General features: G+C 42.7%; 2 protein-coding genes across 10 annotated transcripts in view; one reads left to right on the plus strand and one right to left on the minus strand.

Annotated features, from left to right (window-relative positions):
* Positions 1 to 10,408, plus strand: part of PPHLN1 (periphilin 1) — a 71,956-nt gene extending 61,548 nt beyond the window's left edge. For all 6 annotated transcript variants that reach the window (XM_080574638.1, XM_080574637.1, XM_080574636.1 and 3 more), the window contains one exon: positions 7,995 to 10,408. In XM_080574638.1, coding sequence (XP_080430764.1) covers positions 7,995 to 8,204 — 210 coding nt within the window. In that variant the 3' untranslated portion in view covers positions 8,205 to 10,408. The remainder of the gene's footprint in view (positions 1 to 7,994) is intronic.
* Positions 10,409 to 13,270: 2,862 nt separating this feature from the next.
* The window catches only part of PRICKLE1 (prickle planar cell polarity protein 1), a 65,088-nt gene continuing 53,667 nt past the window's right edge, over positions 13,271 to 24,691 (minus strand). For all 4 annotated transcript variants that reach the window (XM_080574588.1, XM_080574589.1, XM_080574587.1 and 1 more), the window contains exons 2-8: positions 22,891 to 23,070; positions 20,557 to 20,670; positions 19,601 to 19,738; positions 18,908 to 19,111; positions 18,171 to 18,357; positions 17,164 to 18,027; positions 13,271 to 15,549 (exon numbers count right to left, since the gene is read on the minus strand). In XM_080574588.1, coding sequence (XP_080430714.1) covers positions 14,693 to 15,549; positions 17,164 to 18,027; positions 18,171 to 18,357; positions 18,908 to 19,111; positions 19,601 to 19,738; positions 20,557 to 20,670; positions 22,891 to 23,022 — 2,496 coding nt within the window. In that variant the 5' untranslated portion in view covers positions 23,023 to 23,070 and the 3' untranslated portion in view covers positions 13,271 to 14,692. The remainder of the gene's footprint in view (positions 15,550 to 17,163; positions 18,028 to 18,170; positions 18,358 to 18,907; positions 19,112 to 19,600; positions 19,739 to 20,556; positions 20,671 to 22,890; positions 23,071 to 24,691) is intronic.

Consider the following 24,691-nt stretch of genomic DNA (forward strand, 5'->3'; position numbering starts at 1 on the left):
GTGAATTACACAGCACGGAAAAGACCAGAGTTGTGTCTCAGGGCCCAAGGCAGCTGCTCAGGGATTTCAGCCTGAAAATGTGTGTAAACTCAGCAGAGGGTTGTTACAGACACAGGAACAACTCCCCGCCCCTGGCACACAATTTTATAGGGGACTCTTCATCTCTCTCCATAAGAAAATCCTAATGTAAAGTGGAGTGGGAAGCCTTGCGGTGGTGGTGTTTCAGGCTGCATTTTCTTTTGCCAGATTAATCAGAGGAACAGATTAAAAAAATAAATAAATCAGGAGGTGCTGGGTCATGGAAGCAGGACACCGTTGATCGGCCAAACACCTTGGTCGGTGCTGGGGAGCAGCGACTGCCTCCTCTGGGGCTCAGAGCAGGGCTCACGTGCCCCCCGCTTCTCGCCAGCCCCAGTCCTGGGGGGGCAAAGCAGAGTCCAGATCTGAATTCATATTTCTAAAATGATGGCTGTGTCAGCATCTTTTCCACGTGAGGGGCTTCTGGCAGACCTTCCAGTCAGGTATTTAAATGCCAAAAAAATGTTTTAACATTTCTTTCTGAAAGCAGATTAAATCTATTAAACCAGGCGTTTGAAACTTTCAGTGGGAAGGGAGGCAGAACTCCATTTAAGTGCAAATAACTTGAATATTTTCCATATCTCCAGTAAGTAGCAAATTAACATGAAATTGTTCATTATTTTATAGTGGATTAAATAACTTGTTTCCCCCAATTTGCATTTCAATGAATAACTGATTGGCCTAAAAACACATTGATTAGAGGGTACAAAAATTATTACATAGATTCAAGGCAAAATCGTTAGTGCGTGTGTAAAAAAGGAATAGAATAGACTTGTTGATATGTTATAATTAAAAGTTGTATGCCTGTATTGTAACCAAGTATTAAAGTTGTTGTGCTTCAATTTAGCTTTTTGTACTGATGAAAAACGGTTCGTCTTGCTTGAAAACCAATTTTAAATATCTCGATCACGAGAGTTGTCTGCAATGGTTTGATGGCAGTCGCGAGCATTGTTGGCACCGTGCAGCAATAAGTTTGTGTTGTGCTCATGAACGTAACAGTACAATTACAGTGCCTCCGCGGGGGTGCAAATGTCTTTGTGCTCCTTCAGCAGAGCATTAGCTTATTGTACTCGAGGAGAGTACGCTTCGGGTAGTTTAATAAAGGCTAATTTGCATGCTTGAGGAAAAATCTAAGGTAGTGCGTAAATTAAAGAGAAGTGGTTTGGGAAAGAGGTAACTGCTTTCAGAAGGTGTCTGTGGCAAGGAAAATGCGTTGTTACCAGCAGCATTGAGGTCACTGGATGTATACCAGCTTCCCGGTTTGCTAGTACGTACGCGCGCAGTTAGAACCTAACATTTCATGGCACACGCGGTCACCGTAGAGCTAGGTCCACGTTACCAATCCCTTCACGCAGCTCGCAGTCGGTCTGCCCGTGCTGGGGAAAGCTGGCGTGGACGTGGCTGTGCGAACAGAGGGGTGCTTTGTCAGCCTTCTTGTAGGGCTGCTGAGGACAGGAAATAAGAAGCTGGCTCGCACCACCAGAGGGCTATACCAACCTAGCGATCGTGGTTTAGCCGGGGGAACAAAAGCTGTTACCTCTGCGGAGGAGCCCTGGGGCTTCACGAAGCGAGAGGGATTTCAAGCAGTTCGCTCCTTCGTTAACGGGCTGTCTGGAGGGGATGTGGTATGGCTCTCAGCCTTGTGCTCTGCAAGTTCGAGCCGTGCCTTTGTCGGAAACCACATAGCCATCAGCGAGCCCATTGCCTCTCTCCTCGCACGGGGCATCTGATACTTGTGGGAAACGTCTCCTTAGTAACTGAAAAGCTTGTCTTCTGAAAGATAATATATAAAATGAATACTCGGATGATTCACAGATACGAGGCTCTGATTGCTGGGCATGTCGGATCTTCTCAAGGGCGAGTTAGGATCTAAGGGTTGCAGGCTGTTTAAGGTGGTTTCTGAGCCACAGCCCTAACTCCTTCCCCATCTGATCTGAGCCTCGAGGGTCTTTGGCCTTCTGGGTGAGGAGCTGAGAAGAGCCACCTCTGACGGCGAGCCCGAGCACTGCTGGTGGGCTGCGGGTGCACAGGGGCTGCTCGGGGAGCCCACGGCTGTGTCCTGGTGCTGTGAGGAAGGAACGCTGCAGGGGGGGAGGGAGGTGGATGAACCTGTAAATGCAGGGAACGACAGGAGCACTCAGGAAGGCAGGAAAGAGCGTGATGAAAAAGGGCAAGGAGCTGGACGTGGTAGATTAAATCACGGGCATCAGTTTTGCTTGCTAAGTCATCACGGCCACTCAGTGGATGTGATCATCGCTGTGCCTGATGTCATGCTCGTGTCCAAGAGCAGAAGTACCACCTTTGGTATTGAGATGAATTTGCCCGTGTCTTGCACGAAGCTGCTCGAGCCTTGCATCCCCAAGGGTCTCACTGATTCCCATTCAGTACAGTGTTTTTTTATGTATTCATAAAGCCAAGAATGTTCCCCACCCCCCAAAAAAGTGCCAGTGTTGTTCATTCAAAACCACATCCACCTTTTGTGTAAAGCATGTTTGTTGGACCGGGTCTCTGAGAAACGAGAGAAGAAGGCTCAGATGAATCCTTTCTGACACAGGAACAATTTTCATCTCCCCTTTGCTTCTCAGCTGTGCTTCCTAACAACTGGGCCACAGGAGCCGCAGGCTGACTTGTAGCCTGGTGGCACCAGCCTTCCTGAGGGGTTTCCAGCAGTCAGGGAACTGCTTTTGTCTCCCTCTTCCTCAAGGGCTGCTGTTGTGGTTTGACCCAGCAGGCAGCTGGGCACCACACAGCCGTTTGCTCGCTCCCTCTCCATGGGATGGGGGGGAGAATCGGAGAAAGGTAAAGCTCAGGGGCTGAGATGAAGACAGTTTAATAGGGGAGAAGAGGAAGGGAAACATAATAATAATGGTAAAATAATATACAAAGCAAGTGATGCGCAATGCAATTGCTCACCACCTGCTGACCAGTGCCCACCCTGTCCCTGAGCAGTGGCAGCCCCCACCAGCCAGCTCCCTCATTTATTGTTCAGCACGGTGCCATAATGGTATGGAACATCCCTTTTGGCCAGTCCTGGTTATCTGTGCTGGTTCTGTCCCCTCCCAGCTCCTTGTGCACCCCCAGCCTCCTCGCTGGCAGGGCAGCACGAGAAGCTGGAAAGGCCTTGGCTCTGTGTAAGCCATGCAGCTAACACATCAGTGTGTTATTCTCATCCTGAACCTAAAACACAGCACCATGCCAGCTGCTGGGAAGAAGACTAACTGTATCCGAGCTGAAAGCAGGATGGCTGCTTGGAGCAGAAGCCGTAGTTCTAGCTGTGCGGGATTACCTTGAGAAATCAAAAAGCTTTTCTTTGCACCAGCTGTAGAGCCGAGCTGCAGAAACCACCACAGCCTGAAGTAAGGTTTGTGAATATCTCCATTTTAACTTCCTTGTTTTTCCTGGCAACATCCCCTTGATTACCATGTCTACCCGTGGTGTTGAAACTAAGCTTTTTGGCCAGGTATGCAAGACTTTGAGACCAAGACGTCAGAGTATCTGGCTCTTCTGCAGACTGCGGTGTCCTGCAAGGAAGGAAGTCCTAAGTTCTGATTCCTGTTCTCATTGCTGTTTGTTTATGTTGTCCAACGGCTCTGTTGTGCAAAATGCATGGGCAGCTCCAGAATAGTTTTGGGGAAGTACATTGTGCTGTGCTAGACATGGAAAGGAAACGATGCAGACTGACAGTGAGCAGTAGGCATGTCGTCAAGGTATTCCCTACCTAGGTATAATTTCATCCACGCCCAGGGTTTGAAGGTACAACCAACTTTTGAATGGCTCACACATCAGCTGAGCCATTCAGTGCACATATTTTGGTTTAAGCTAACATCGTTGCTAGCTGATCACTGCAGAAGGCACATAAGAAACGAATACAGTAGTTCCCAGGTGGATGCTTTAGCTCCTCTTCTTCACCATCAGAGGTTAATATCCCAAAGCGGAGGTAGAAGAGAATCCAGAGTATGTTTCATGTCTTTCATGCCAGTATCATAAATTGTAATTTAAATCACTAGTGATGGTGCTTTGAGGTTAACTCTGCAAACTGCACAGGGAGTTCTCAAAAGTTTCATTCTGCCTGGGGAGTTTGAGGGCTTGGTCACCTCCAGCTGGTGGGCAGAACAGGTACCTGGGGGACTGAAATCTGTATGGCTCTAGCTGGAAGTGTGTGTCTGCTCAGGCCTTGAGCTACACTTAAGCAGTTCTAACTGTGCAACTTTGGGGTTAGATTTCTCAAATATATGAAATGTTTGCTAACGTGTTGTAGGTGCATCACACCTTTTGGATTTGCGTTTAGACAAAGCCCAAATGCTTTTACAGAGACTAGCACAGTGAAGAGCTGAACTCAGCTGGAGCTTCTAGGCTATTATCGTGTAAGAATGAAAAGATGTTAAAATACCATGAGAGTAATACAAAGTAAGCGTATTTGTGATCCTCAGAGCTCATGGGTACCCCGTTTTGCTGACTTTGGAAAACTTTTCAGAGAACTTGAATTCAGTTTGTATACTTTTCCTTTGTAGGTAAATCAAGACTAATATATATATGATTTGTGCGTGTGTATATGATATATGTATAAAGTACATCTATATATTTAGGAATGGAACAGCTGTTTCTACTCCTCCCTAATCTGCTTGCTGGAGTGATGCACGTTCTTTCCATTATGCTGGTGCTGTAGCTTAGATCAGAGAATAAAAGCAGGCTATGGCCTGGGTAAATGATCACCCTATGCCTTTAGCTGTTTTCAGGATTACCCGACATATATATCAGACAGAATAATCATGTCGTTGGTATCATTCCCTTTCTTGTTTTCCAATATACAAACGCTATTTCTTCTTTCCCCACACATGGAATCACTTTCAGGTTTCAGTGCCAGATGCTTACAGATGAATGTCCCATGCTCTGAACTCAAAATCAGCATCAGCTGGAATTCTAGAGATATAGGTATTTTGAAACCTTATGGGTCACAAGTTCTTACAGTATTCTTCTCTAACAGAAAGCTTTTTTTTTTTTTTTTTTGAGTCTGTTCTGCTGTTTCCTTTCTTCCTCAAGCATCATTTCTCAGCTTATTTCCCAGAAATAGCCTTCTTATCTTCTATGGAGAAGATGGATTTTAATATGCAAGGCCACCACCTTCTTCTTCAAGAGCTCTGAGTACTTTCACAGTTTTTTGGAATAGTTGATGGTATCATTAAGCTGTAATTAATATTCTTCTGGAGTCGATATTCTTGTAATGGATAGCCTCAATTCCCTTCTGCAAAGCATGGTAACGTCTCCCTGAGAGCTGGTTTTCATGCACTGGCTTCAGAAACAAACTGGTTTATGAAGTTATTTCCACTTCACAACTGTGCTTCACAGCTCCTTCCGTGGTGCTGATGCATCTGTTTTTAGAATTGAATCACTGAATCACATTAATTGGAGGGAAGTAATTTTAAAAGGGATCATTTCAGTGATGCAATTTACATTGCGGCTATATAAATAGGTTTATTAGCACAGTTGAGGAGGAGGCAGATTGCACCAGGAGGATCAGAATTAGCAACTGGGGTAGAAAGCTCGTTGAGGGAAAATGACTCAAGCGTTGTTACAGGAGCTGAGCCGTTTCCTTTGTTTTCTGTTGCTAGAATTGCCTTCCTGCTCCACCTCCTGCCCTCTTCCCCTGTGCTAGGTATTCCATTTCTTAAAGGCTTTTGTTACAAAGTGCTGAAGACATTCGTCTGCGGTATGAAGGTGTTTGCTTTCCACATCGGCGTGTCAGCAAAGCGACTTCTCTGCCTCCAGACATGACAACGATGACGGTGGCCCTCCTGGTTCTTCTTCCAGGCCTCTGCTGGGGAACTGTAGAAGGAAAACGTGCACAGGCTGAGCAAATCTGTGTGCTCAGGGTCAGAGAATTTCATCTGGGTTGTTTTTTTGGGAAGGGTGAGAGAAATATCAAACAGCACTGTTTGCCATTCATTTGAAGACCAGCTAAAAGTACAGCGCTTCCTTCAGATGTACCTCGGGGTGCCTTGCAGTGTAAGAGGGCAACACACCTGTGCCCTCTATTACTGTTGGGTTTCCACTTGTGTTGGTGTTGCACAGTGGACTGTGAAGGCTGCCTGTTACCAGGTCAGTTTACCTGTGGAAGGCCATTCACACATCCTTGGTCTGAACGTTGAAAGATGATAAAATAGGACAAATAGACATGCAATAAGAAAAACAAAAACAACAACCCAAACTACCTTTTTGAACCATTTCCCCCAAAATATAATGGCACTGGGGACAAAAAAAAAATAAAAGCTTTCAAAAATCATTCTGTGAAGGTGATAGCAAGCCTGCTGCTACAAGTGCTTGAAAAGCCTGAGCTACCCAAAATGCAATACCATCTGTCTGTCATATGGCTAATTGCACAGCAATTCTCCCAGAGCTTTTTCCTTGAAAGGAGTCAGAAAAAAAAGAACTAAAATTTGCTCTGTTTTGAGTTTCTCTTAGCAAGCGCCATATTTCACTTGCTGTAGAAAATGATCTTTGCAAGAGGCTTTATTCCTTACTGATGTTTTGCTACCAGAGAACTAAGCATACAAAGCAGGAAACAAACCCAGTCTCTGAAGAAAACACCTTTTCCCACTGTTCCCTCATTTAAGACGTTTTGCTCCAATTAGTTTTGGATTGCACTTGTCTTTTTGACTTCACAATATCTCTTAAAATGAGTTTCTCCAAAAAGGTTTTCCTTTATTTGCTAACCAGTGTTTGAAAAATGGGTCTGGTTTTTAACTATTATTGAATCATAGAATATACTATCAAACGTCTGACAACAATCTTTATTAATTGTGTTATGTTAAATCATTGTGTTTCTGAGAGTAGTAAATAGAATTTGTGTGAAGAATGTCTGTATTTTTCCTGCTTCTCTGACATTCTGACATGAATATGCCTGGGTGCCAATGACTAGTCAATATGAAAAAAAAAATATTGTGGTGGTTGGAGGGATTTGGTTGGGTGTTTTTTTATCCTCTCTCTTTTTTCTTTTTTTTTTTAAATTTAGGGAAATGTGCATATACAGTTGTATCATATGTGTCCATAATGTAGATAAATGTGGGTAGAAAGGGTCACATATCTGACAAAAGTTCTAACAATATTAAAAGATAGGCATACTTTGAGAAATATTAAAACCTTAGTTTTTTTCCTCCAAAAAATGTACAGATATACAACTGACTTGTCTTCATGCAGAAATCCATGGTATCTTTTAAAAGGAAATTGGTTAAAGAAAGCAAAATGTTATGAAAACAATCTTCCTCTAGCAGTTGGAAGGCTTTGACGTGTTCCTTTTTTGGTGGTGTTTAGATTAATAGCCAACCCCAGCTGGAATTTGGAAAAAAAAAATTGGAAGACTCCTACCAAGGTTTCTTTTATCCTAAACAGTTGAATCACCAGTGCAGTCGAACTATTTAAAGTTATGATTGTCAAGGACTGTGAGAAAATGATATCCAACAAACAAACGTAATTTGGTGAAAATATTTAAACGTGACTTGTATTTAAAGAATTATGAAAGATTGCAAGCTCAGTTACTATTGTACAGAGTTTGAGATTGCTAGGCACGCCACAGTTAAATTCATTTTACATATCATTTTACAAAATCTGTTTTAGCATTTGCACCTTACTCTGCCATTGTGTATTAAATACTGCTGCAAGAGAAACTTGCTCTCGTTTTCTGGCATTTCTTCCGATAAGAGTTATTTCTTGTATTCAGATAGTTCTGAACTAGTTATATTTGTATTAAAGCCAGTCAGAAGAGAGGAAAAGGCAGGTATCTCTTACAGCTGGAACTCAGTTAATCCAATATTCTTTGGTTGGTTTTGGCTCTGCGGTAGCTCCTAACTCAATGAAGGCTGTTGGTGTGCTAACGTACAGTGTCTCATGTTTAATTGTTTTCTAAAATGTGTTCTTCCTAGATCTACAGACAAGACTGTGAAACCTTTGGCATGGTAGTGAAGATGTTAATTGATAAAGATCCATCGTTAGAGAAGTCCATTCAGTTTGCTCTGCGGCAGAATCTGCACGAGATAGGTGAGCGATGCATTGAAGAACTCAAACATTTCATTGCCCAGTATGATGCCGCCAACCAGGAGTTATCAGAATCTTTCAAAGATGGCCCCTACTAAGGACGGAAATACAGTTTTAGATCTCTGCGTTTTGTAGGCTGTAATACATAAATCTCTTTTTGCGGGGAAAGAGGAGTTCCAGCTGGAGATTTCAACCCAAGGCCCGTGCTTCTTCTTACCATCTAAGACGGCTGTACCTTGTGCAGCGCGGTCTCCACAGTTGTATTCTTCCTACCTGTACTTGTTGACGTAAATGCCTTTGAAAAGGATGTTCTCTTCAAAAACATCATAAAGTGACAAACTATTTTTCAAACCTTTACACAGTTACCGAGGAAAAACTGTTCAGTCTTATGTATGTACACTGCTATTTTGATGTTTGTAAGTGTAACTACAAAACAACATTTTTTATTAAAATAATATGAAGCAGTTCTTCGTTCCTCAACTTACGCAGAAATGTGTCCTGGTTTCCTATATACAATAGGAAGGGAAGACTTGCAAAATCGCTCACAGCTATGATTTAAGTTATTTATTATAGTTTAATTTTGAACTTCAAATTCATTCTGTAAAATTGTACCAAGGGTTGTTCCTGGTCTTTGGCTGCCAGAGAAACTCTGCCTGCTTGATGCAAGAAGTGATGTATTTTTGTTCTACTTGCAGGTTCTGCAAATGCCTTTTATATTTTGGTGTTTTCCATATCATGAGCCATTACTAGTAAGCAGTATTATGTAGAATTAATTCAATTTTTCTGTTAGTATTTGCAATTAAATGTTTTCTGTTTTCTTTTTTTTTTCTGACTATACCTTACAGAGTGTAACTGCAGGCAGACACTGAGCAAGGGAAGGTCTCCTCTTTTGCCCTTTTCTCCTTTATGCCTTCTCACCACTTTTTGTGCATCAGTTTTAACAATTATGAGTCTCTGTAATCAACAAGAAGGGGCAGGAATTTGGGATGGCAAGGTGGGGCATGGACAGTCTCTTTATTTAGTAACTCCAAGTTGCTTCAGATCAGGTATAATGTGAAGTTGAACCCTAAATAGGCCCCAAATTGATCGTCGTTTCAAACCCAAATGATCCTGGGTAATGTCTGCAGCCATTTTTGACCTGATAGTTACTTGTAGCTGGGGAAAAATTGTTGAGTTAGAGTCAAGAAGCTGCCAGTGCTATGTGATGACTTTTTAGAGGTGAAACATAATTTAGGATTCATTGGTGGTATCCTGACTGTTGATTTGTGTTCATTTAATGAGATACTGTTTTTTTATGGATGTTTGGAGAAAGGGAGAACTTGAATCATAATCACAAAGAGGTAAACATGAGTGTTTTGTATACATTTGTATTTAGAAACTTGAAACTCTGTAACAGGACAAGCGACTAAAGCTCACCGTTTCTGAAGTGCACGGTATTAAATGAAAAAGTCACCGAATTCAGCCCCTTATCAAGTAGCTTCTAAGGTTTCAGAGGAATGCTTTGCAAGAAAGTAAACAAAATGGCAAGGATTTTGCGTGTACAAGGCGTTGTACGTATCACAGCATCTTACACATGCAAATCTTGATACGGTGCGTTAAATATATATATGTTACATCAGATTCCTGAGATGCCTGATTAGTTTTAATGTCAGGTGGGTGTGGTTTTGCAATTGGCTTTTGTTGGGTTTCTGAAGAGTTCACCTTGCTCAAAGGGGATGACCTGCAGCTTACCTCGTTGGGAGCTGGGTTGTGTGGGCTGTGCAGCCAGTGGAGAAGGCTCACCGAGCCTCCCGGATGCTAATTGGAGGTGGCAGAGGGGGAGGAAAGGCAACCTGTCGCGGTGCAGTAGCTAGACCTGACCCACCCCTTTTGGCAACAGCCTGGCTTGCCAGGAGCAGTCGTGAAACCACAGGCAAATTTACATTATGCTTCTGAGACAGGAATGTAACCGTCAGGGCTTTGCTGCTTGCCTGTGGACAGGTCAGTCTTCAGGGTGTTACATCGCGGTTTCTGCTTTGGGGTAGAAACGCTAAAGAAAAAAAATACTGAAATCATGATTAATATATTTTTGATTTAAAAAGTTTGTTGTTATTGTGCATTGTGTTAGGAGTCTCCTTTGTTCTCCTAGTGAAATTTAGTCAGGTTTCTAAAAGTGTCTGATTTTTTGAGTGCTTTTCTATAAAGTGACACCTAAGCCCCCAATACTCCTGTGTTTTTGTGATTAGCTGATAGGTCAGTAAGTTATTTAGGTTGTCCCTAGCATATTATTTTTTTAATGGATTAAATTTTACTCATAAACTAAGGAGACTCTTGATTTTTTTTTTTTATAAATGCTATTTCTATGAAAGGTTTAATTCACATTCGTTAGTGATGAGTAACTGTTTTTCCCGTTTAATACTTGTCATTATGTTGAATGCTCATGTCTAACATTTGTGATGTACGCTTTATGTTGATGTAAGTAAAACGTTACGCCACTTAACTTGAGCAAGATACATGGCTTTTACTCTTGCTTCCTGTAGAAATGTATGCTTTGAATTTCATTTTATAGCAGTGTAAAAGTTGTCCTTGGTCTTGTGTACAGCCTCAGCGAGGCTGCTGGAAAGGGGCAGGAAAACCACTGGTGGAAGGAACCGGATGCTGTGCTGGAGGAATTTTTCTTTGTCACATTAGGAGCTGCTGAAAACAAAACATACTTCTAGCAGCCATCAGTGTGCAGATGCCCTTTAAAGAATAAAAGGGGAAGAGGAAATGGAAGGAGTGAAGTGTGGACATTGCTCCAGCCTCAGCCGATAACACAATCTCAGTGGTGAGTTGGCAGCTTTGGGTGGCAACTTAAGCTGTTAGGGTGAAGATCAGCAATGCATCACTACAGATAGAAAAGGAGTTAATGCCCCCACGTATTAGAACTGCTTCCTTGTGACCGTGCTTTTTGTGCAGGATTTCCTCTTTTGGTGGGGATGAGGGTAATGTATGGCCCTAGCATTTCTCACCATCCATTGTGAAGGTGTGAGCTCCACTTGGAATATCGCACCCCTTCTAGTAACACAAAGCAGAACTTACAGTTTTGGCAACTGTACCGGTGTCTAGTGCAAGTAGCAGACGCTATAGCCCATACCCCTTTCTTTTATTAAGCTGGAAGAATGGATTAGAAACATTTATCAAAAGAAGTGTTTAAAAATAATGAAATAGAAGTTTTTTATGTTAAGCTGAAAAACCTAAAAAGTTGTATAGCCATCTTCAACTTAGTGAGTAATATTTCAAGTGGATGGAATTACAAAAAGCTAACCCGTTTCATTAAGCGTGGGTGCAAGCACCTGTTATTCTTTCAGGAATGTCTCTCAATGTTCAGTTCCTCAGCAAAACACAGCTTTCTAAATGTTTCTTGTGTTCTTAATTACTTGTGGTCCTGCAGCCTAGGAGAGGCAAGGGAGAGCTTTGCGCCTCAAAGCAGAGAGGGCTGAACGAGCTCTGAAGAAGTTGCTCACCCAGGGGAAGGTAACCACGCAGGAGCACTGCTGCCCTGGGCACCGTACTGTGCAGCCTTCCCTTCCCTGACGAGGTGTGCTCACGAGGGAGAAGAGTTCACAGCTCCTGCCTTGGGCTGGAAAGAATCGCTGCTGTTTGTTTAGCAAAAGAGCAGCACTGCATAATACAAACAAAGGTTTATTTCACCCCGCTCCCCCCGCACATGTACTCTCTTGTACAGACAAATGTGCCTCTACATTTTTTTTTTTGAGTAAAGCTGAGCCCAAGAAAAGGCCTCTATCCACTTCCAAAGCTTCTAGATGAAAAATAATAATAATAAAAAAAAGTGGTGGGAAGGGGTGAAGTGTCATTAGTTACATCACTCATTGTAAAGTACCAGGAGCCTTTGCGAGAGCAGCGTTTCCCCTGCTCCAGTAATGAAACCTTTAGTCCAAAGTTATCCCTGGTTTGTTTGTTTGTTTTACTAAGGGGAAGGGGAAGAGAGTCATCTTTCAGCTCACTTATTTGGAGGTTTAGAGGAGGTACTGTGCAAGTTGATGCTCTGAGTATAGCTTATAAAGAGTACTAGGGCTGTGGTTGCTGCTCGTTAACTTTTTGGTTTTTTTTAAACAACTATTCAACAATCTACGGAAAAATGTTTATCATCTAACACTCCATAAGCCTTTGCACTTTGGGAGAGAGCGTGTGCTGCATCCTTAGATGGTGTAGGATCAGGAGGAGGAGTGGTGGGGACATATCTGCATGAGGCACTTGCTCCAAATGGGCCCCAGCAGTAGCAGCAGAGCACATCCTTTCAGAGTCCTGGTTCCCTGTACTTGGAGATGCAGTTATGAACGGAAAGTCCCAATCGCTGTTCGAGTATCCTGGGCAAAGCATCAACAAGGCAGTTTCTCTTCTCAAGCCTTCTCAGTCCTCGCAGTCTGGCTGTTGGACTGTTAAGCACAAGAGGCATTTAGCTGCTAGGAAAGCAAATACCGCCTGAGCCACCAGGGCAGCCGGCCAGCTGGAAGCAGCCCACACGCCGCCCATTGGCCCATACGATGCTGCATGATATTGCTTTGATCAGCTTTCATGTACACAAGACTTGTTTGTACTAGAAAAGTGACTTATATGGTGAATACCACCTCTGGGAGTAAAGGATCTCTTGCTTATTTTACCCTGAAAATATCAGCCAGTAACTGCTATTTTGACTTGGCCTTAGCAATAGCTTCCTTTTATTTGGTGTGAGCACTACCCATCTATCTTCCCTCCCTTAGGTCTGGGTACTTTGTATTTCAAAAAGTTATGTCCTCAGAAATGACAAACAGTTCATTTGGTCGGGTTTTCTTTTTTTTTTTTTTAACTTGTAAGAAGTACCTGTTACTTCATCAGTTACTGTTGTTCAGATGATGAAACCTATGGTTTTAGCATTTACTATTTCAAGAGGCAGATGTCCGCATTAATTCCAGTAAAAACATTCTGCCCTAAAGGGCAGAATCACTTAAAACACTGATAGAAGCTTATTTTAATTTGAAATAGCTCCTGCTCTCCATCTGAGTTCAAGGCAACTCGATTACGTGCTAGGCCCCCTTGCCTTCTAGAACCACCTCACATCTCTCTGCCTTGCTGTAGGTGAACACGAGGAAGGGTTTTGGGGAAAGGTGGGGAATAATAAGAAAGAAATCCACATCCACAGGAGTTGCATATTTGTTGTACTGATATATTCCAGGCTTGTGTGATTTTTTTACATTTATATAGTTTACATTTTGCTTGACCCATAAATAACACTTGCAAGATTAAGAGGGCCATAGTTTAGAGAGTATTTACATAGCCCCACCATGCATACAGAGCTTTCAATACCTAGTAGACAAAATTAAGCTGTTCTGCACTAAACATCTTTCAATATTTTTAAACCCCCTGACTAAAATACAAGCAATATTTCATCCATAATGCTGCTGTTAAACCCCTAACAAATCTAGTTTGATATTGTAACAAACTTCTTCAAATTCAGGGATATAAAAATATTCAGCTTTTAAAATTTTAACTGTACAATATGTACATTAGTATTTGCACTGTTAAATTATGAATACATTTAAGCCTATGAAATACTACGTTATAAATATCATTATTTTTTGATTTAGAATTGCAACTAATACATTTTAAAACCTGGATAATACATCTGAAAAGACACAATTCTGGAGCCTAATCCTTTAAGCCCTTACGAAAGTATTTGTTATGTAAGTAGATTCATTGACTTAAATGGGGTTACATGCCTGAGCAAAGGATTCCAGCATTTGTACCTTTCTCTTTCAATGCAGTGGAGTGGAGGAAATGACATACAAACCATCACTACTCATTGTACTCACTGGCAGTCAGGTCCAGTTCCAAAAGCTGGATTAATACCTTCCTTTAGACAGGCACAAAAAACAACTTACACAGGATGGAGTTATTTCAAAAAAATAAAAAATAGAAGGAAAAACATGAAATTTAAGTGTGTAAACCGTTTAGTGCTGCTTTAAGATATATCAAGGCCTCAAGCATTTCAGCTCCCGTATTCTGATTTTTGCCTCCTTAATAGTGGACTCTTTGGAAAAGCAGCATTTTCCCAAATTTAAAAAAAAAAACACCTTCCAGTTTTTGTAGGGAAACTTCAAGGAAGAGAATCAGTTTTATCAGTGAAGAAAGGACACAGCCTAGAGTCACCTTTTCATTGGAGAGAAGAAGGAAGAGTTGAGGATTACCCTTTGTGGGTATAGTTACAGTACAAGACTGACAGTTTTATTTATTGATCTTCGCTGACTCCCCTCTCTCAGATAACTGAACATAGGTGAATAGAGAGCATAAAATAAATGTCTACACAAAGTCTGTATCAAGAACTGCAATAACAGTACTGTGACAGCTGAAACGTATGTAAACCTAGCAATATCTGAACAGGTCATCGTTTGGCATAGTGACATTTCTGAATGTTACTTTTACAATGTAAACTCTGGTACAGTTATCATTTACACTGGCAAAGCGTTAAGAACCTCAGCAACTTGCCTAAGTACAATTATTAATATAAAAAGATGTGGTTCCAACTGTAGCTAGAGAGTTGACTGGTCTTCCCAACTGTTAAAACACATTAAGAAATGATGCAGTTTTTCCCTTTGTGTCCCCTCTTCTTCTTTGATTTGGTTGTCCTTTGTCCAAACTGAGAACTAGATAACGCAGTAGTTGGACTAGAAAGGTCGTCTGTATAGTATGGATATCTCAGCGAGCGTGGCTGGGGAATGGGCTGTCCCAGGAAATACCCTTCCTCTTCAGAATCAGATGATGAGGATGAAGTCGAACACCAGGAGTCATCTTCGTCACCATATAATCCAAAAAATTTATCAACCACCTGATTCCGCAGTGCATAATCAGAACTCGTATGGGCATACTGGCCATACAGCTCCGCGTTTTGAATATATGCCCGAAACTCACGCGAGCTTTTGTTTTGAATAAATTTTTCATGATCCTGAGGAGAGTAATAACGAAATCTCTCTTTTGGAGAGCATCTTCTTTCTGTGGCCAAATTAAGTGCGTTATCTGAACGAGATTTCCTACTTCTTCTGCGATGGTGAGAAGGCCGATTTCCACGCTCTTCGAAATGGTAAACACGCCTGCGAGTCCTTTCACTCATTGGAGGCTGTCGAATTTCAACATTCTCGTAACTGCCATTATCAATAACATCATCTGAAAACTTCACTTGCTGTGGTCTAGACTGGGATTTAGATCTTCTCAGTACAGGCATATGCACTGGCTTCTCCTCTGGTAACGCTTTTTCCTGGCACAACTCTGAGCTCAGACTCTTCAAGGACTCTGTGCTCCGGTGGAGCATGGAAGAATTCAGAGTTCCCATGTTGCTCATCTTCTCACAGTCCTCTACCTCCAGTTCTTGGAAAGTTTGCAAAGAATAGAGAGATGTCCGTGGCTTGCCTTCGCCATCCATTGAAGCCCCTGGGGTGGGAGTTGAGAAAGGAGGAAAAGGAGAATTAGAGGTGCGTTGAAGAGAGAGAGGTACTGCAATGAAACGTTAAAAACATTCGTTTTCATGAAAGCAGACCTTGAAGTGTTAGGCAGTGGACACAAACTGGAGCACAGGCGGCTCCCCCTGAGCACCAGGCAGCACTTCTGTGCTGGGAGGTGCCTGAGCCCTGGCACAGGCTGCCCAGAGAGGCCGTGGGGTCTCCTCCTTGGGGATCTTCCAAAGCCCCCTGGACGTGGCCCTGGGCAGCCTGCTCTGGGTGTCCCTGCTTGGGCAGGGGCTGGGGCAGGTGGGCTCCTCAGGGCCTGCCAGCCTCAGCCACTCCAGTTCTGCTCTTTGGAACCATTACCAAAAGGACTAGCTTCACATAACGACAGTAGCTTTGTTTTTTACTTCAAACATTTAAGTAGCAGCTAACATCAGAATGCAAAAAGTTTAATTATAAAATATTTAAACAGCTAAAACACACATAAAGCTAAGCCACTAAGAAAAGAATTACTTTAAATTACGATCCATGCTTGCCATTTTTAAAGCTAAAATATTCTGTGTTTCTGGTATGGCTAAGTTCAATATTCCAGCTGTTGCTACAGGAAAGCCAGGATCGCTTCCTCTCAAAGAAGGATCTTTACTCTCAAAATGTCAACAGTAAGCTGGCCTGGTTTACTTCAGGTTTGTGTCAAATGACCGTTCATTCCCAGAACAAGGGTTTCATCTGCCCTATGACCCTCCCAGGTGCAGTACTTCTGGTTCCTCCTCCTCTCATACCCCCTGAACCAAGCTCCCCTCATCAGTTCCTGCTTTACCACATGGGCAATGCAGCACGTGGCTGCTTCTGAGCTATGCAAGGAGCTAGAATAATTCGTGCTAGAAGGAAAGGAATGGAGAAGATAGGACAACTTTTAAAATGTGTCTCTCTTAGCTAATTCTCTGCTTTTTTGTTGTTTTGTTTTTCTGTGGGGTAGGGAATAGGAATGGCAGGTTAACACACAACACAGATGCACTTGCATATCTGACTTTTATCCTTTCAGCTAATTTCAATCACGTTTGACAAGGAGGTTCACAAAAGTGGATTATCAGTTTCTCTTCAGTCAACAGAGAAAGATAATCTCATAAACCTCATTTCCTAAGGCTAAGAAGGCTGCCATCCTTTCAGATTTTCTACATATTTTTACAAGCAAATCAGGAAACTATCTACAGTGTTTTGTGGATTATCTTTAATATGATCCTAGTGTAGAATGCAACTTCTTGTATTTAAGGTACAGAATTTGCTTGAAGTTGTGGTTTGTATGTAACAAATGCACAGTTCAAGACTGTTCTTACTCTGTTTAACATTACATTTTGTTGTGTTTTTTGTTGTTGTTACAAGCAAAGAAAATAATTCAAAAGGAAAGGAAAATTTAAATAGCATACGTTTATGTCATGGAAGAATTGTGTGCTTGATAAAAGTACATCAAGCATATCATGCACCTCCTGCTGTGAAAGCTTTTTAAAAGAATCACAAATATGAACAGTCTTAGTTCAAAGTACTACAGCATCCATGCTTTGGTTGACCTCTCCATCAAAGCCATGCAATTTCCCCCCGTTACCTGTTATGTTGGACAAAGCCAAAGAATCCATCGAGTCTCGAACGCTTTGTTCTTGCTGTTTCAGATCAGACAAACATTCCAGGGAACCTCCGTACCACGGTGTTTGGTCGTGTTTGTATCCTGACGCCCCATGCTCCATGTCTAGCTCCTGGATCTTCCTGCTGCTGGCAGGGCCCGGATGGCTGCCATACGCGGAGTCACCCAGGCCGTCCTGGGACTGGGCCCAGTACATGTCTGATTGATACTTCTTACTTGCTAGGCTTGGGTTATTTTTTTTCAAGTCCAACTTGCTCTTGACAATGCTGTCAGAAATCCAGTGATCGCTTGATCTAATGTCTACCTCAGCAGGTTGCTGGAAGAGGCTTTTATCACCAAACTTCAGAAGCAGCTGAGTCATGTAGTCTTCGTGTTCAGCCCATTCTTCAGGGTCCTCAGGCATTTCTTGCTCTACTCTTCCTTTCCAGAAGTCTTCATTAACAAAGCTTGCCTCTTCCCTTGAAAGGCTTAAGTCATCCAGCTTGCGAGAAAGGGTATCATCGGCGTTGCCTGACAGACCAGGAAACTTGTAGTTGAGGGCTGGCGACAGGAGGAGAGACTGGCGGCACTGGTCAGCCGAGCGGCTGCTCTTGCCCATGCGAATGCTCCTCCTGGAGTCTCTCGATCGAGCAGACTGAAACGCGGAATCCGAGGAGTCGGAGGCGTGAACGTCCTCACCCAAGCTGCAGGTTTTTGAGCAGTAGATCTGCCCTTGCTTCGGAAGGAAAGGGCAGCCAAGCAAAGAGGTCTTGCACTGAGCACAAGAAAAGCAAGTCTCCGTAGCATGCCAGTGCTGTCCATCGTAGGTCATCTGGGCATGGTCAACACCTGGAAAGGGAGAAAAAGCAATGCTTTGGGTTCCCTCAAAAACTACTGGCAGGATCCACGCTTCTGGAATGTGATTTTTTTTTTCCCCATAATTTGTCTTTCCCTTAATATGTAAGTTTAATACTTAAAAAGGACACACTTACCAATGTGCTCCCCGCAGGTCTCACAGTATTCCGCGTAAAGAGATTCAAAACAGTTACAGCAGAACGGTCGCCCGTCCTTCATGATGTACCTCTGGCCTCCCAAGATCGTCTCACACTCGAGGCAACAGAAGTGTTTCATGTGCCAGTGGCGACCCTCAGCTTCTGTGCACTCATCAGCAAAAATGATCTTTTCAGAGAGAAAAGTGAACTCTTAGTTAAGTGGACAAAACATCCCCTCAGGACTTGGAACAAACAAAATATCCTATTTGTGCAGCTAACACACCAATGTTTTGTTTAGCTGGCTTTTGAGTACAAAGATAAAACAACAATTGCCTAAGACAACTGTGGCATTCTGAGCTTTTCTTAAACAGCAAAGAAAGAAGAAAAAACTACTTTTTAAAGCAAAAAAAAAAAAAAAAGGAAGGTAAGAACTCAACAAAGAAGCTGCTGTTATGATGATATTTTGGAATATTTGTACAGATTCTTGTTCTAATTCAATCTACAAGTTTCAATTCTAAATACAAACAGGTACATGTTTTCCAAATTTGATCACATTGCTTGTCGTATCACTGTTTTGACATGAAATGGAACACCTCTCAGCTTTCAACACATCTATGCACCACAGTCATTACTGCTTTAAGGAATGCACCTGCCTTCAGTAACTGCCCAAGCAAGCGATGCAGTTTGTTAGCTGAACAATGACGGGTGGTGGTTTGACTGTAAAATGTAAATTTTACCTCATCACAGGCTGAACATCGAGGCTTAAGAAGTTCAGCGTGGTGTCTGCCGCAGTGAATTTTTCCATCTTGGTAGAAGTAGATAAGGTCAACGAGAAGCTCATTACACGTGAAGCATACAAAACACGATGGATGCCAGCACACACCGGGGCCAGCTCTTGAGGCAAAAACTGCAACTTCTCCACCATTTACTTTTGTACCACACTGGGAACAAAAAGAGAAAGCGGACATACTTCATATCACAGACAACTAGCTTCTGGCATTTAAACTAAATTAAAACACCAAACCCAACATGAAGGCTTTATTCCAAAATTTTGACATGAAGGGAAAAATATATATTTTCAATCTTGGACTAGACAATTCTGTGCATCAACAAAACTTTTGTGAATACAAGTTTATAATTAATAACGTTTTGAAACATATGCCTGTTTTTCATTTTCATTTATTTTAGTATGAGTCAACAGCAGTAGCAAATATGTCAAAGATTCAGCTCATTGCTAGTATTAAAGGTTGTTTTGCTTAAGCAAGCACTACCTTCTTTCTTTTCATATGCAGTTTCACAAATATCCTATTTATATATATTTATATATGTATGTTCAGGCATAGGCAGAAATAAGCCTACATTTAATATTGAGATATTAGTGAGACCGTGGCACCAGGCATTAGTGAGGCTTGTGGCACCAGTAGCGTTACCTGTTCGCAAACTGCATGCATCACTGCTCTCGAGAGGAGTTTGATAGTGCCTCGGCCAAGCGCCTCCTTTTTGCGCTGAGAACTAAACATCTGCAGCTCCTTCTTTTCTTCTTCGCTTAAAGACTGGCAGTATCTCACCTTCCAGTGAAAACACAGAAGAACTTTCTTTAGAGACTGAGCTTTTAAAATGACATCGCAACGAGCAAGCACATAATATGCAAGAATTTTTTCAGGCATGCTGGCAATCATCATTGAACTTCTCTAGCTAGTCTTCTCTACAACCTTAATATTTAGTTAATATGGCACAACACAAACCTAGTATAGACAGAGATTTTGCAAACTAAAACGTTGTCCAGACAAGGAATAACATTTTAAAAAAGCCAAACCAAAACCTGCTGCTGTCTTAAAATAATGGAAGGAGCGTAACCGAGGTTCGTCCATAACACTGTCCTTTAGATTTATGGTAAAGTGCCTGCAACTAAATATTGCAGTACGCAAGATCTTAAGCATTGACACCCCCGCCCCCTTTTTTTACAAAGAGTTTGTTTGTTATTTCCACTTCTGCTCCAAATTGCACTGCATATCTGAGATGCAAACCTTTTACTATCACAAAGCATCCTTTTTGTGTGCCACAATGAAATCCCAGGAATTTGTAGGTTCCTGGTAATTGGTGGGTGGCTGCAAACACTATAAAAGCAACTTGTGTTAAGTTTATTGCAGTGACACCAACCTTCCTGACAAGAAAAGGCAGTGTCCTTCCAGACAGCTCTTATCTGCACAGCAGCGAAACGCAGAGCTAGACAATGGGCTCAGTGTACGCGCCGGGCTGGCGCACAGGTCAGATGCCAGCACAAGCCATGTTTTAGGCTTGTAATAAACACGCAGGTAGGTAATTCACGCAGAGGAGGTGAGAGAGACCTAAACCCTGACCGTGCACCCCCAGGCTCCCCAGTTACCTCGTTATCGTGGGGTGGCAGCTGATAGAGGAGCTGTTTAATTCTGTGCTTCTCTCCAGGGCTGTTCACGTACGGGACCTTTTCCTCCGGCAAGCAGGCAAAATACAGCTGTACCTGCACGGGAGCATGTGAAGTCAGACCAGGAGACACACATCACCTGAGCACCGCACGCGACCTTCGGCTGCTGTTTTATCTCAAGTCCCATTTACGAAGGAAGGAGGCTATGCTACATTAGACCTGTGACAGGGTTTGTGCTGAAAATACGAGGCCCAGATGAACCAACTCAGCAAACCTGGCTCGTCTCTGATAAAACCAGCACCAAGCTGCTGAATTGCTTTTCTGGAATGCAATTTGCAGTGACAATTAGGGGGTATCGTAAATTATGCACATTTAATGTTCTCATTATTCCCACCCCCTTCAGGGCTGGTCAACAACCCAGCTGAAATTCCAAGTTTCCCTCTACAATTTACCACACAAGGCACGAAGCTTTCCAGAAAACAGTCCCTGTGTAAACAAATTTAATTCGCTCTGTGCATTTTACACATTGTTGAGACAAAAGCTGTTTTGTAGCCCCCCGCTGATCAGGTTCACCCAAAGCATCAGCTTTCATTGCTTCCATGTGGCCTTTGGTAAGAAGGTGGAAACATCCTTCCCGTGGGAGAAAGCTGGATCCAGGCACATTTCAGTCGGATGCAAATGAACTATGAAATTTTCATGGGCTGCGTGTTTTTGATAAAGAAATCAATATTGGGTGTACACACCTATCAATCTTCAATCCTCTTTTTTTTTTTTCCCCCCCCAGAAGAAAATTATGACAGGAAAACTGTAATGAACGCTATGACAAAGCCCGGTGGCAAAAAATATTTTTGTGGAACAGCTACAGATTTATTGTTTTTCCTATGCAGTTTCCAGCTTGTCACGAGGCCTGGGGCGGTAAATAAGAGCCGGCTATTGGCAAAAAATATTACTTGCCATCCAGATTTAAATAATGCTTAGGTCAACAGCTTATTACTGTGCGAGACAGATGAAAAAGAGGCAGCAATCAGTCAGGAAGCAATCAAAATTATATGGGAAAGGTTGTATGAAACATTATTTGGCTTTCATTTAACCAAAATTTAAACATCAGAAGTCCTCTTAGTACTGATTGCGCTTCAAGAAGCTGCAGGAAAAGATAACGACACGCAGTACAAAGTTAAGCCTGAAAGACACTATGCCCTTCTCTCGGTTTATTGCCCTGTTCTCAAATTAAGTCATTCTTCTTCGAAAAAAGAAATCTTTAATGAGTTTGAGCTAGCTTGATTATGGGGATATTTTATGGAATTTACTTAATTGTTCTGACAGAACATTAGCTTGCTGGTTGCCTTAAGGTCTGATTCATCGGGATTCATATATATGCTTAAGCAAGCAATAAAAAGAATTTCCCTAAAAATAGCCCGTTATTTGCCATTCCCGCTGACACGACTTTATTCACAGCTACGAAAAATCTCTGCACAGCAGAAAGGATGCATCTTTTGCACCTCCATAACTACGGACTGCAGTAACTTGCCAGCTGGCCAGGAGCAGCTCTGCCTCCTCCAGCACGTGCTAGGAAGTCTCTCTGCCCCTTCAACAGGGACACCCGAGTTCTGGGTGATGGTGAATGCACAGCTTCAGTACAGTTACAATAACATCAGGTAAAGAATACGTCGAGAGGTTTGATTTGATCTCCTATAGCAGCTCTCTCATCAGCAATTTCACTTATTTCCCCTGCATTGTGATGTAGTGGATAAAGAAGAGAAGGGAGAGGGGGAGGAACAGCCCAACCAGCCCACAAGCGTTGGCTGCAGGGAAGGCACCGGAGAGATGCCGCCATGAACAAATGGCAGGCACACCGCCACTTAAACAAGCGTTAAACACGTTAGTAATTGTCACAGTGACAGAATACCTTCATTATGTATGCTGCAGCAGCGTTCCGTTCTAGATGTCAAATGCCCAATTATGTAAAGAGATGGTCACTGCTTAACTGCGCCTGTACAAATCGCACCGTGCCACGGGCTTCAATTAAACCTAACAGCTTACTTCAGAGAGAAAGCAGATTTCTCTGCTACTTTTAGACTCAACAGTACATACCTCTGTGGCACATATTTATTGAAAAATCCTGAGGAATATAAACTTCTCGATGCTGAGGATATTAAGTTCCCTTGAGGCAGCCTCATTGGAATGGGAAACAAAACGAGGTGGAGGGTTCTAGGTGAATTTGAGTTTTAAATTATAAGGATTCAATAAGGCTTGCTGTCACTCCCTTAGACAGTCTATATGGGGCTTATTTTAATAACGCAGAACCACAGTCAGTACCTGCTCTGGTCTAAGGCCTGGGGGGACCCACGCATATTCTTCCAAGGCACAGCCAGAGTCATCATCAGATGTTGAGCTTCGCTGACACCCAAAAACGAGGTTGTTAGCTTTGGGCTCCATCTCCAAGGGCATAAGTGTGAAGCGTTAAATATTTCAGCTGCAGCTCATCAAGCAATTGATCTGGAAGAAGAGATTAACAGAGCTTTAATAAACTTTAACACGCAACAACTAATTATCAGTGTAAGTGATCTTACAACAGTTTAGTATTCCTTGTGCTGGCCAGAACACAGATTATCGGAGCATCATTACAACTTGTTACAAGCAATTCAGAAGTATTCCAATGAGTTCTCAAAAACACACAAAAAACCAACGCATACCTACCCAAAAAAAAGCAAACTAGACACACATCACCACACCTGGCAGCCGATACCCGTTTCGGTATTAACGCTCGCCTTTTTACATTTCTGCTCGTCTGACACTACAGATTATACGTATACATAAATAGGAAAGACTTATGGAGTAAAAGCTCATAAAATGCATGAGATGAGCCTTATCTGAAGACACTAATAATCTAGTAACACAGAAGACGCAAAAACTGCTTGTCAAAAACTAAAGAAATCCGTGGGGAAAGACAGCTGTGCAAGTAGCATCCTGTTTTTAACAAGGTAGGCATAAAGCAATGAATGTCTGCTAGATTCCTCTGAGATCCTCGTTTTAGCTGTATCAGAGCGGAAGGGTGTTGGTCCAGTTAAATATCTGAAATCCAATTATGCCAGATTAGGCTCTGTAAAATGCATCATGATTGTTCTGTTAATTTAAAACCCTACAGGGAGATGCTTCTGTTGATTCATGAAGCCTACAAAGCTTAATATCAGTGGGATCATTTTGAGTCACAACTGGCAAAGAAGGCTCTCACCGACATCCGCAGCTTTCTGCAGTAAAATGCTTATTAAGATAAATATCTTACATTAATTCAAACAAGAGTTCTTAGGAAATTCGGATCAGGAGTTTCAGTGAAATATAGACTGCCAAAACCAGAGAGGATGTGCTCTGCCAGGACAGACATCCTGAACACCTGAGCTTGGAAGCAAGCTTGCCTTCATGCTACGCTACGCGTGCGCTGCACCTTCCCCCTTTCAGGCAGTTTTCTCCATCTGTCCACCTAAATTCGGATTCAGCACAAGATCCAAGCTGCTGGGCAGCTGCAGAAAACCCTCATCCCCTCCACATATAACCTTGCTGTTGGGTCTAAAGGGGAGAGCAACCTCAAAGCTCCAGGCGGGTCCCACGTCATCTCCGCCGTATCAGAGGGAACAAGCTGCTGCTGGACCGCAGGGGGAAGGAAAACGCCAGACCAGGTACCCAGGCATCCTGCTCCCTGCACACCGGGGGCTTCCCGTCCTTCACACGAGGCCCCTGAGAGTGCCACGCTGGGTATCCGGTGCATCACGCAGACCCAAACCTGCTCAGTAGAAAGTGGCCACGTGCACGTGAAGTTACAGGCTCGGAGAAATGACGACGGTCGGTAGTAAGCGTTCTATCTGCCCCTGCTTTCGGCATGTCTGTACGTTCCCACGCCCAATAAAACGAGGTGGGATTACTTAACTGCTCCACTGGGCCAGCACTCAAAAAAATTAACTTGTTAACTTCGCTCCAAAACTCTCGGTTTGAAGATGTATGCGCTATTTTTGGTGTGCTGCTAGGATGCCAACACGCTACGATTACACTGCGTAGCTGTACTGTAATACAACATTTACCTGGTATTTTACGGGGCAAGCAAACCCGCCCTTTGGGAACAGGC

Source organism: Anser brachyrhynchus (genome assembly GCF_964034855.1).
Source record: "Anser brachyrhynchus genome assembly, chromosome: 1".
Taxonomy (NCBI): domain Eukaryota; kingdom Metazoa; phylum Chordata; class Aves; order Anseriformes; family Anatidae; genus Anser; species Anser brachyrhynchus.